The following is a 13,149-nucleotide window of genomic DNA, read 5'->3' as shown; positions in this document are numbered from 1 at the left end:
TCTGTGCCACTGAAATTGGAAAAAGTAAGAAAGTAATCTCCTCATTATTTTGATGTTTGTCAAACTGAAATAATTTTGGTTTTCCTTGCTGTCTTAAAACAAGAATAGATTGGTATAATTTAATGTCAGACAGATAAAAATTAGTTTTATCTTCTTGTTGAGTACATGTAAATGTCTGGTTTCATCTGTACCTACCTGTTGTTCAACGGGTCTGATTTGATCTCTCAGTTGTTCTTTGAAAACTGTCATAACAAATCCTTTGTGTTCATTTCTTGGAGCACCAAGAATTGTCAGTGGACCATCGTTTGTTTTAGCAACAGCCATGGAATAACCTGGAGTTTAAAGGTTAAATAATCAAAGACATCAGGGAAAATAGTTTTTGTAACATTAAACGTTTTGGACAATTATGTTGTTAAACAAACTGAAATACCTACATGTGGGTATTTCTTTTTAATAGACACATTTAGCAGCGTTCTGGGTCAGTGAATTATCTTTGTTAGATCAAACAGATTGTGCAGGTAAAAAGCCTTAGAAATCAGATTTCTGATCTATTCTTACCAAGGTAACTGTCAATCTCAATGGACGGCTCAAATGTGACGTTGTTTAAGACATTACTAAGCAAGTATTTCTTGTAGCCTCCTTTCCACTGGTTAGCACCAACCATAGTCATCTGAATATACTGCAATGCAAAACCAAAGAGAGCACTTTATTACAAATATGGGTTGTTTTTAACGCCGTAACACCGTAGTACTTTGAGATTATTTACCCCAGACACATAAGCTGCTCTGAAGCCTTCTTGAGACATTTCTTGTTTCAGTGTCTCGCCAGTCCCTTGAGATCCTGTGCAAAACAAAAAAAAGATATTAGGTTTCTGAATTCATTAGAGAACTCAAAAACCTGAGATGGTTTTGTGGGTTTTTGAGTTTTTGTTCCTGCAAAATACAAAAGTAACATTTCTAACTATATTATTGTGATTTGTTAAAAACCACAGTTATGAAATTAAATGTGATGTCAAAAGCATTTTATCATGCTGAAAAGTGAACAATTGTTTGTAAAATTATAAATTTTTTACCTTCAATGGAAAAAATTTTGGCCTGCAAATTGTTCCGTATTTTGTCAAGAGCATCAAAGCTTCCCACTTCAAACACAAAATCGTCAGCAGGTTTAGATGCAATCGTTTTGAGCTCTTCTTTTGCTCTATCAGTTGTGAATGCGTCCCCCACCTAGAGGTGTAAATACAATGCGGGTACAACATTATATTGCAGTAGTTCTTTTCAAAACAGTAGTCACTATGGTCTTAATCTAAAGTTTTTTTTTAGTCCATGTTTTTGTGTCAATAAAAAAGTCGGAAAAACATACCTGTTTTTCCAACTTTTCAGTACAGTACAATAATTTGTTCTAAAAACTTTAAAGGTTTGGATTATGTGTGAGAATTTACATCAAGATCTTGAGAGGAAAAAAAGAAATTGTATGTTTTAGATTTATGCTTTTGACTGCATTGTTATATGAGGATGTAACAATGCAGTAAGTATCAAAGCTAATAAAGGTTTTTGCCGTATGAAAATGTAATGTGTCTAGTTTTAACACACAAAAGACATAAATATTTACAAGGAATTGGAAAAGAAGTAATAGATGCAACTTACCCCAATAACAAATCGAACTATTTTCTTTTTATCAGCTAATTGTGTTGCTGCTGGTAAGTTTTGGTGATCATCTGACTCTCCATCTGTAATCACTATCAAAATCCTTTTCACATTTGACCTGGAACCCTTTTGTGGTGAGAAGACATCATCCCTACCAAACGAAGAAGAAAAACAATTATATAAAATAAATAAATATATACACAGACCTATATACACCACAGGCCTGTGCCCTCAGGCAGTGGCGCAACTACACATTATTCAGGTGGATGCGAAAACATAGATCGGTGCCCCCCCGCTCCCCCCAACCGAGGGAAGGAACGTCAGGGTGAAGGAGCGACGCTCACTCACTTAAGCTCCCAGGCTTGAGGGTGGTAGAGATTGTAAAAGACCCAAGCTCAGAGGATGAAAGAGACCACCCGCAGACGGTGAGAAGGGATTTATATATATATGTATATATATATTAGCGTTGAACTGATTGCAGTTTTCTGGCCGATCACTGATTACCAATCTCGACATTTGATGACATTTAATTTTCATTCTGTTTTAATTAATATTCAACAAGCTGAATGGTTCATCCACATTGTGTCATCATCTGGCTGATTATAGTTAACTTTTTCTCTGCAGTCACAAAGTTTTGAAAGGCACTATTTTGCCAATTTAAGTGATCAGAAGTCAGCAAGACTCTGAATGCTACCTCATCCTGCAAACACTCCCTTCAGTGGAAGAATAATCTCACAGCAATGGTTCAGATTCACCAGATGCATTCCAAAGTCATTTGTCCATAACTTTTTACAACATGGCCCCATCAGTTCTCAGATAGCGCCCAGATCATTATTTAAATTAAGCACAGAGGATGCTAAACAAGCACAATGCCCTCTGTGCAGCTAAGCTGTCAAAAGGAGGCAGTGGGGCAATCCAACATTATTCTAATTAAGCAGCGTTCAACTTTTATGCACCACAAATCTGGAACAAACTTCCAGAATACTGCAAAACTGCTGAAACACTGAGTGCCTTTACACCTAGACTAAAAATCTATGTGTTTGGAGGTGCTTTTGAAGCATAATTGGCACTTGACTAAATGTAATATTTCAATTGTTGATTCTATGTTGCATGACTTTGTGTTTTTGTGTTTTTATGATGTAAAGCCAATGGGGACAGGATTTTGCACGTCTAATGTTGTACTACACGGGGTCATAGAGAAACAATGGCTTCCTGAAGGCTTGATCTGTTTTGAGGTTTTAAATTTGACCCATTTGTTAACGTTTCCCTGTGACTGGTAACATGCCAGTTCAATGCTATGAAGCTTACCATAAGTTAGAAGATAGCTATCCTCCTCTGCAAAGAGAAGGTCTGAACCGAATGAGATGGCTGTTAATGTTCATTTAATATTGGGAAGTGTGGCCAACATAGAGTGAACAGCCTTGTTCACTTCTTCCGCCACCATTGCTTAAACTACAGGCAGACTACAAAACACTGCAGAAAATCAACATCATCATTCTCAACTTCTCCTTCTGTTCGATGATTGGCCCAGTAGATGTTCTTCTGGAGAAAATCCACAAGCACAAGATCCAGATTGTGCTGTAAGCGAGATTTGAATTGAGCCGAAAGCACAGGAAGGCAATAGGCAGACTAGAGTAAATCTAGAATCTCCCTTGAGGCACGTCAATAATTATTTTTCCTTGCGGGTGAAAAACATGAGCTGCTAAATAAATGTTTGGCTTTTTTAAACCGAAAAAGTGGTATTATAACATGACTTTTAAAATTTGTTTTTAACTTTTAATTTGTTAATTTAAGGTTTCTGTATAATACACTTGAAATAATGTAGTATGTAATACATTGGCAAGCCACAGTACTTACACAACATTTTGGATGGCTTTAGCTGTATATGTTCTACTGGTTAATTGACGGATGTTGTCAATCTGTGATTTCCAGTTGGAAGTGTTAAAAGTATTAAAGTCATATTCTGTTCTTGGATCATTGGAAAACTGGGTAATGGCAAACTGTAAAAGTAAAAAAAACAACATGGTTATTAAATAAAAACTCCCTTCAATAAAAAAAGAACTACAGCACAATAAAAACAGCAAATAAAAGCAAATAAAGAAGATGTACACTTTAAAAAAACTTAAGATACATTTTTTCATTCCCACTTGCCTTACTGGATATTTTTTTGTGGGCCTCCCAGCTATGCCCAGTAGCAGACACCTTTAATAAAACAATAGACCAAATTACCAATGAGAGTCTCACCTGTGTATCTCTTCCCAGGAATGTTTCTATAAGCTTTTTCACAAATTCTTTCATTCTCTCGAAATCTTCAGCAGCTACACTGCCTGAGCCATCCAGCAGAAATGCAATGTCAGCTTGGGTTCGACACTCTGTGAAAATAAATCAGAGATCCATACAGGTTTCCTGACCGTTATGAGAAAGTGTGCTAATGAGAAAGTTAACCTCCACTTTACAGAGGAAGTGACATAATTATGATGGAACAAGCTCACTGTACCTACCTTCAGTCGCAGACGGGTAAGACTTTTCAATCGTATCATATCGATCGATCTCATAGCACAAACCATTAGACATGGTGATAGTTGTGCAGTCTCTGGGAACGGTTGGACCACAGACCTGAAAAAGGTGTCAATAATATAACAAATTCATATTTGATGGTCACTTTAACTTTGTTTTCATCCATTATTTATTCATTATTTTCTGCAGCTCATCCTCTCACCATTGTGTTTTGTGTTGACGGATCATTTGCCATCGCCAAACCAAGAGACATGTTGACTGCAGCTCTTTGCTCTGTAAAAACAATCACTATTGGTGACAACTTTTCTAAGTTATCGCCGATTTTACCTGGTTCCCATATAATAAATACCATACTATTGCAGCATTTCACTTTGTTTTCATCTAAATACCCTCACAACTGAAGCTGTTGTATCACAAGTTTGATAAAAGACAAGACAAAATAACTTGATAGTTAAAGCAATAGTAAAAGCTTGTATTAAGTCAACAATTTTTAAAATGGACACAAACAGTAATAACTCCACTGGCAATGTGTTACAAGAATTTTTTCCAGTTTTAGGTGAAACAAAAATCTGCTGGTGGTACCGTTTGTGGCTGTATTTAAGATTGATTAACTTAAAGCAAGCTTATTAATAATTTTTTGAAAAGTTACTTCCAGGTTATTTTTGTGTTTGTTCAAGTGTACTAAAATATTTGAACTCGAAACTAGACAAAAATTCTTTGGAAGATTTTGTGTTTTTGCCTTGCTGAAAATATTTTGATCCGAATATGGAGTATCTAAGTTTGATGGAGGAAATACTTTTTTATAGGACAGCATGTTTGACATTGCTCAGTATTTAGTGTGAAATCTTTTCTTGGAGCTCCTGGTGCTTACAACATCTGGTCATGAGATCCACTTATAAAATTTGTAAGTTTAAATATTTTTATTGTGAAATTTGTGCACACCTAAAATCAGGGGTAAAATTATTCCTACCTAGAGCAAGAATTTTGCTACATCTCTTCTCTCTTGGGTTGCACCGATATATCCGTCCCCTTTTATCCTTTTCATACTGCAGTTGTGGGGCGCTGACAAGCACACTGAGAGAAACAAAAAAACAATGTTTAGAAACCATTTTACAAAACAAAGTTTTTAAAAATTAAATCATGACTCACTCTGATCGTCTTTGCACCACCTGGTAGCCAAAACTTTCATCATCTTCACTCAAAGTTGTCCAAGACCCAGAATCAACATTAAAGCCGAATGTAGCTTTTAGCACTGAGGAAAAAAAGAAGAAAACGATTCAATCAATCAATCAAATTTTATTTGTATAGCACATTTCAGCAGCAAGGCATTTCAAAGTGCTTTAAATAATTAAAATAAAAACAGCATGTGACGGTGAATAAACAGAAAGACAAAGAACATTTTTTTAATAAGAAAAAGAAAAAAAGATTAAAAAAGATAAAAGTAAAGGTAAAAACACCAAAACCCACACTCCAACCCTAATTTAGCCATAAGCAATTTTAAACAGGTGGGTTTTAAGTTGAGATTTAAAGGCACCCAGTGTTTCAGCTGTTTTACAGTTTTCTGTAGTTATCTTTTCTTTTTTTTTACAGATTCACTGAATTTCTTTTTTTTTAATCATTTATTTTTTATTCACGTTTTCTGTTTTAATGACTGTGTACAGTACCATTTCGGTGAAGATTGCGGGAGAGAGCTGACATATTCGGCAATGTCTTTGTTTAACCTCCAGGGAGCACTAAATACTAAAATCTTAGGTTGGGAATCTTCTTCCACAAACCCTTTTAGCTTCATCCATCCATTTCCTTACACCCTTATCTCATTGGGTTCTGGAGGGTTGCTGGTGCCGATCTCCAGCGGCCAACGTGCGAGAGGCGGGGTCACCCTGGACCGGTAGCCAGGCTGTCACAGGACAAACAACCATGTACGCACCCACCCAAGGAGAATTTTAGGGAACCTATTTAACCTGACAGTCATGTTTTTGGACTGTGGTAGGAAGCCGGAGTACCTGGAAAGAACCCACGCATTCACAGGGAGAACATGCAAACTACATGCAGAAAGACCCTGGGCTGGGAATCGAACCCAGTACCTTCTAGTTGCAAGGCAACTGCACCACTGTGCAGCCCCATTTTTATTAAATGAATATCATTTGAGGTAAGATTTTGAGATTTATGGTTAACCACTCAGGGTGGTATGACTTTGGGGGCAGCAAACAAGGAAATGGTAAATAAATGTGAAAAAGTTACATCAGGCAATTTTTCTGTTGTTTATTTTCAATGTCCGTTCAATTGTAGAATGTATGAGATATGAATATCGATTAATTTACAGATGGCAAATTAAGCAAAAAATGTAGTATAGATTCCACGTATTTGGGAATTATATTCATGCACGAAACCATGGGGGGCTTTGAATTAACTTTCTTTTGCTGCAAACCTCTACAGATATCTGGATGTTAACATTCTGGTTTGTTCATTGTTTCAAAGTGAGAGTCATTTATTGAACCTTATTCATCAGGTGTGAAGAGTTTTTTGAATTGATTTATTTCTTACTAGAAGCTTCCTGTTTTATTTTGGTTTTTTGGTCCTTTCTGTTCCGTATTTTCTTTACTTCCTGTTTTCCTACTATTTCTGCATTTCCCAGTCTCCTGTTGGTTTTGAGTCTTATATCCAAGTGTGTTTTAATCATGTGGTGCTTATTAGTTTCTTGTTTGTTCAGTTCCTGTTTTACAGGTAATTTTCTGTCGGCTCTCATTTGTTTCTCAGGTAAATCTTGTTCCACTCATCAGTTCTCACTAAATGCTTCCCTTTGGTTCTTAGTCACAGCTGGATGCTTAGTCAGCTAGTCTGTCCCAGAAAACTCATTTTTTTCCCCTCCATTTTCCCTCCAGTTTGTTCACAAACCATTTACGTTTCATAATCTTAAGTCTAAGCATTTTTGCACCTTTAATATTGTTTTTCTATGGTTCTTTTTGGTTTTTGTCAACATATACATTTTTTCTTCATGTGGATGCTACTCAACCACCACCTGTTAGACTGTGGCAGTAAGGATGCAATAAATCATGTTTTGAAATATTTTTTACAGAAAACCTACACTTGCATTTTTGTTTTTCAACAGTTTAATTATGCAAATGTAACATTTTCACATTATACACAAATATATGTAATAAACATTACATATGCATACTTTATTGATGATCACTAATTACAAGATAAGCAAACTACAATGCACATAGAAAACGTCTCTTGTTGCCAGAAAAGGCACCGTAAGAAGTTAAGTGTTGAAAAAATTATAATGCCTCTGCTTTGTTGGATATAATGACTTAAGGCATAAGAAACTTTATTTTCCTTACATTTAATCTTGTAGATGATATACATAGGGAATTTTAAACATAGGTCTTTTGCTAGTTCTGTTATTTATGACTATGATAAATAACATTCAAGAAGTAAGAGATAAAACAAGAGCTTATTTTATTGTCTGTGGCTTCCATCAAGTAATCACACCTAATAAAGTTGTTACATTGGGACAAGACATCTGAATGAAATGAAGATACACAATTGTTCCTTACCTGAACAGAAAAGTGCCAGAGCAATTATCCAGTCCATTGTGTTTCTAGCATGGAGAGCCAACTAAAAGTGTGATATCCTCTCTGTGACCCAGCTTCAGCAGGAAACGGTGGCAGAGAGCGTCACTTTGCCCCCTGAAAGTGCTGAGGGGTACACTGCAGAAATTTAAGCAGACTCCTCAAAGCAAATAGAGGAAGAGTGACGTAGGAGGAGTTACGACAGGGGCACTTGAAAATCAGATCAGAAGTATTTTAATTTATGTTTTTTCCCATCTGTTTTCTAAAATTGTAGTGTGAAGTCTAACAGCTTTAATTAATTAGCTCAGTTTAAACCGATATTGGGAGGAAACAGGATCAGGGTTTGCTCACCTGTGTTTGGGTTGTTTTACCTAGAAATGTATACATAATCAGGTAGCATCCAAATAGGGTATCGTTCTGCCATTTGTTTTTGCGGATTTGGGTTGTTTAGTATTTAATCTAAAATCTGTGAAGTCACATCCTTAAAAAAAAGCAAGACAGATCTGCTGTAGTTTTTATCCTGCAATAAACATAACTTTACTGCTTAATTTAAATTAGTAAATCTGCTATTGATTTCACTAATAACCTCTGATTACTTTTGCATCAAATATCTGGTGTTTTTGCCTCTTCTAGTCATAAGTCATAGAGCTGGAAGTCAGCACACTGCTGCTTGCACGCAGCTTTCTGATACCGTCTGTTTTCATGTCAAGGTGTGAGAAGTGCGGTGTGGGAGGAGATATCTGCAGAAACTCTGTTTACGCAACATCCCCTCTTTAAGTGAATTATACAAGTAGAAGGATATGGAGCAGATTTTGTATGTAAGCAGAAATAAGCATTAACATGCATTACAGAACAATATTAAATTATTAACAGCAGCTTTGACTGGTTTATGAAACATTCATACCACAATGAACTTTCCCCTGCGTTTTATTATGTTATAAACCAAGCAAAAAAGTAGCACATTATTCTGAAATTAAAGAAAAAATACAAAAAGAAAATGTAAATGGTGACATACATTTGTATCTAGCCCCATTTACTCCAACTTAAAATAAATCTAGTGCTTACCAACCACAACGGTTTGACGTGACATTTCCTGCAAGCTCTTTTTGCTGTTGTACAAATCTCTAATGGGTTGTGGTTTTGTTGCACCCTAAAGCCATTATGTAACACCAGTATGTAACTTTTATTTTAAAGAAAACCCAAAAAAACATACTTATTAAAACGTTCAGCAATACGATAACAAAGATAGTCTCTGAAGAGATTGACCTTCTCCATGCTGCTATTGCTGTCTGAAAAAATGCGTCGTTCCCAACCAAAAACAACCAATCAGAGCCAGGAGGAGGGTCTTAGCGCTGTCAATCATTCTCGTAAATGCACTGCTTAATGAGCTAATGGCAGAGAAGCAACTCACCGTTACGGAAAAACTATCCACCATCATCGGTTGACATTAGCTTTCAGGGAGGTGAAGAGGAGATGAGCAGCGCTGCAACAGCTGTGATTGACAGCGCTAAGACCTGCCTCCTAGCTGTGATTGGTTGTTTCTAGTTCGCACTTCTGATGGCAGAGCAGCTTGATTTGTTTTTATCACAGATTATCTGTCTCATATTGTCACGCTGTCACGACGTAGTGACAGTTTTAACAAATAGGTTAAAAATATTTTGATAAAAGTTACACATTGCAACTTTATAGTCAGTACATTAAAATAGTCCATTTTTTGTCATTCATAGCCAAACTTAATTAACAGCAATTCGCTGCACACCATTTTACTTACACTTGTCTTAAAGAAACAAGAACATGCCTACGAATAGCTACAAGATGCCAAGTTACTTTCCACAAAAAAATATGGTGACTCCACGAACAGATGGGAGTCTACAGTATTTCTCTACTGCAACTTTTAAAAGTGGTATTATTTATTATCCTTAATCCAAAGCTATATGTTTTCTTTTTGTGATAGTTTGAATAAATTGGGCATTGCCAAAGGAGGAGGTGGGGTTTGTTTCTGATAAATAAAGAGAAGTTGCTGCTTGTTTGATTCAGAAAAAGTCCAGATCATCTAGGTGTGAAAATATTATCATTTAGCCATCTGTCAAATCACACATAAGTCTTTCAAGTCTTCTCACCTCTCTCACGTAAAAATGAAAAGGAACATTTCTGCTTCTGTCAGACTCCCTCTGAATATTCGTATCCTGTGTGTGACAGTATCAGCTATTTCTATATGTCAGCTGGTTATAAAAGATGAATTGACAAAGATGTATGTTGCTTATGAAGAGAAAAAAAATATGTTTATAGAGATTGTTTCAGCTGAATTGTATCTTGAAAACATGAAGACTGATCTGTCTTATCAAAATAATCTGAGGTTTGCTGCAAGGTGAGACAGAAAGCAGTCTGAGTTTTGAAGTCGACTTGCTGTTGGAGGTTATGTTGTTCCGTTTCACGCCTGTCATGCCTCAACCTCCTTTTTTTTGACTCATTAAGCCACCAGCTCAGGAAGTGAACCTTCCCACTCGCTGCTGGTCCTCAGTGATAAAGTTTACTCACTTTGTTCTGCTTTTGAAGGGTTGAATTACGCAAAATTCACATTTTGCATCTTTTTACATTTCCATTTCAGTCTCACCTACTTCTAAAAACGACCCAAGTGCTTAAAAAAGCACCCAGACATTTTTTGGTAATAAGCTAATGTGTTTTGGTGTCTGGGAAGTGACAGCATCAAAAACTGTTGGAATGTAATGTCTCTAATCAGCAGGCGCTAGCAACCGCAGCGAAGCCCAGATCATTGCCTAGCAACTCTAGCATATTTGATCAGCTGGTTTTACAGCTGTATGCGCTGTACAATGGCTGCTGAAAAAGACAAGTGTTTTGTTGTTGACTTACCAGAGCCAGCCTAAGGGATATGAAAGTTAAGAGGCTGCTTCATGGTCTCACACCTCTAGGGAACCCTAAGAGCATCAAGCTAGCATGATAAAATGTATGTATATATTTGAAATAACATTGAATAACCCAAGCTAAATTCTAACACATATACAAATAATAGGCTAATCTCTTCCTGATGTTGGCTGCCACCACAAGCGAATTATAAGATATTAAACTTGTTTACTGTAAATTTAGCGTTTACCAGCTGATGTTACTTTCAGATATGTAAATTAATATGGCACACCTAAATACCACTCTGCATTTAAAAATCCAAATGTTTTTTTTAGTTTGCTACTCCTATAAGATTAAAATCATCAGCCACAATATCACTGCTATGATGTAAGCTAATTACAAATGACAGTAGTGATAGTCGGTATCATTCCTAAGCTACACACAGTAGCTTATGTGTAGCTTAGGAATCTGCTTAGGGCCCCAAAAAGGCTTGGACTGGCCCTGTGACTTACCATCCCGAAACCACGTGCCGCATTTTCACTGGTTGTGCAGGAAGCTCCACTTTTGCTTTTCAAAGTTGTAGGGTTGAACATTTGTTTTGCAGGTTTTTTCTCGTGAGTGTAAATGTTGCGTTGGGGGGCGTGGCCAGCAGCAGCTAATTTGGTTTTAAAGTGACAGAGCCCTAAAACGGCTGATTCTGAAAGGAGCTCGACATAGGCAGAACTGAGCAAACTAAAATCTGATTATCTAAGAATGATTTTCTGTAATAAAAAAAAAATAAAATGTATGAACATGTTTTGTTTGACCTATCTGAAGCTGTTTAAGGAAGCATAATAGGTCACCTTTAAGGCTCCCACTCCTCACCCTCTACCCAGCTGTGGGGTGGGTATTACAGATATAAAGCGTCAAACCTTTTCTAGAGCTTGCTGTTCGACCCCCATTCCTGCCAAGCAAAGACGGGCGAGAAAGTTCGGGAAAAGGTCAAGGATCAGGGCTCTGTGTTGCCGTGTCTGGCTTGGATTTCTAAAGGCAGGTTTGCAATGTCACTTGCTGCACAAGCCCCCATATGTACCATTAGCTCCTACACTCTACAGAGTAATTGCAAAAGTTTTAATTCCCCTTTAACTTTCACATTTTGTCTCATTTCAGTCACATTCTTCAGTCAACCTATTTATATTTTATATGACAGACCAACAAAAGTAGGTCACAAATATGAGGCAGTAATCATGCATAGGTTTTGAATAGTCACAGATGCAGAAGTGCAGCATGTATTTGTCTCGAGCCCCATCAGTGTTTCCACCACTGCACTGCGGTTGCAGCAGCAAGTGTTTTATGGTTCCCCTCTACCAGCGTTGCACAACTAGAAACAGACGTTTTAACCATGTACTTTTGCAAAATAACTCAAGCTCAGTTAATCTGGATGAGGAATGTCTCAATTGCATTTAGAACAGATGCTTCATAGTGTGAATAGTGAATCCTGGATGATGTGCAGTGTTAATTTTCCATCAGAGAAGGAATTCCCTGAGGACCTTCTTGCACTTTTTTTTGCTTGGTTTTCTTATCACTCTTCAATAAAGTCCAGAATTGTTGAAATGCAAAGCTAATAGTTTTTTCTGTTAACTAGTTCTCCCACCTGAGCTGTGGTTCTCTGCAGCTCCTCTAGAGTTACGGTGCTTCTCTTATTGAAGCTCCCTCACAACATTTTAAGTGAACGACCATTCGGTAGTGCAATGCATTTCGAATGTTTTGATCATGCAGTGAACAACTTGGGGTAAAGTTTTAGAAGCTAATTCTGCTTTAAACGTCCCAACTTTCCTGACCCGTCTGCTGGGTTCCTTAGTTTTCAATGTTTTCTAATGTTCTCTACCAAACCTTCACAGAACAGCTGCATGTATGCTGAAAATGACGCTATTTACTGTATCAGGATAAATAGCTGATTTTATTTGGGTGTAAAATCAGTTATTTTACACACAAATAAAATAGCTGATTTGACTGTTTAACAGTCAAATGCCTGTTAAACACAAATAGCCTGTTGTGTTTAATAGGCATTTGACTTTCCTGTTAAACACAACAGGCAAGTCAAATATTTTGGGATTTTATTGCAATTTTTCATTTAACTTTACATCACATAAAACTCCATAAAACACATCGTTTGTGATTTTAACTACAAATTGTGAAAACGTCACATCCATGGTACTGTAATACAGAGCAATGTTCTACCATTCAGCCTTTAAAATTCTTTTGGTTTATGTAATAAATTTTGAACAGGGTTTTAGTTGTACACATTTTACTAAAACACTAAAAAAAAAATGTTGGAAATTGCTGAATTTAGGTGCAGGAGTGTAAAAAAATTGTGATCAAGCAAACCTGCCGGTTCACCTCTACAGCCGTTTCAACTTTGTTGCGTTCTCTGCCATTCACCGAAACCATCTTTGCCCTTTCAGTGGCTGCTCACTAGCATGCTACTCCAGCCTGAGAGCTCGCTGAATGTCACAAGCCTTCTCTGGTTGCGTCCTGTTCTTTTTATAGCCGGGCAGCTGAAATGTGAGGGG

The 13,149-nt window shown here is 36.9% G+C and overlaps 1 protein-coding gene across 3 annotated transcripts in view; it reads right to left on the bottom strand.

The window, feature by feature from the left end:
- LOC103481408 (integrin alpha-M-like) overlaps positions 1-7,888 on the bottom strand; it is a 49,508-nt gene extending 41,620 nt beyond the window's left edge. Inside the window, exons 1-12 of one of the 3 annotated variants that reach the window (XM_008436813.1) lie at positions 7,721-7,888; positions 5,310-5,412; positions 5,131-5,234; positions 4,363-4,433; positions 4,145-4,259; positions 3,888-4,015; positions 3,501-3,643; positions 1,644-1,794; positions 1,073-1,223; positions 767-840; positions 559-679; positions 196-332 (exon numbers count right to left, since the gene is read on the bottom strand). In XM_008436813.1, the coding sequence (XP_008435035.1) occupies positions 196-332; positions 559-679; positions 767-840; positions 1,073-1,223; positions 1,644-1,794; positions 3,501-3,643; positions 3,888-4,015; positions 4,145-4,259; positions 4,363-4,433; positions 5,131-5,234; positions 5,310-5,412; positions 7,721-7,757 (1,335 nt within the window). In that variant the 5' untranslated portion in view covers positions 7,758-7,888. The remainder of the gene's footprint in view (positions 1-195; positions 333-558; positions 680-766; positions 841-1,072; positions 1,224-1,643; positions 1,795-3,500; positions 3,644-3,887; positions 4,016-4,144; positions 4,260-4,362; positions 4,434-5,130; positions 5,235-5,309; positions 5,413-7,720) is intronic. The other 2 variants (XM_017310847.1, XM_017310846.1) reach the window with 2 other exon arrangements.
- Between the last annotated feature and the right edge of the window lie 5,261 nt (positions 7,889-13,149).

The sequence above is a fragment of the Poecilia reticulata genome, linkage group LG19, assembly GCF_000633615.1.
Source record: "Poecilia reticulata strain Guanapo linkage group LG19, Guppy_female_1.0+MT, whole genome shotgun sequence".
In the NCBI taxonomy this organism is placed as follows: domain Eukaryota; kingdom Metazoa; phylum Chordata; class Actinopteri; order Cyprinodontiformes; family Poeciliidae; genus Poecilia; species Poecilia reticulata.
This window is presented reverse-complemented; position numbering and strand designations above follow the sequence as displayed.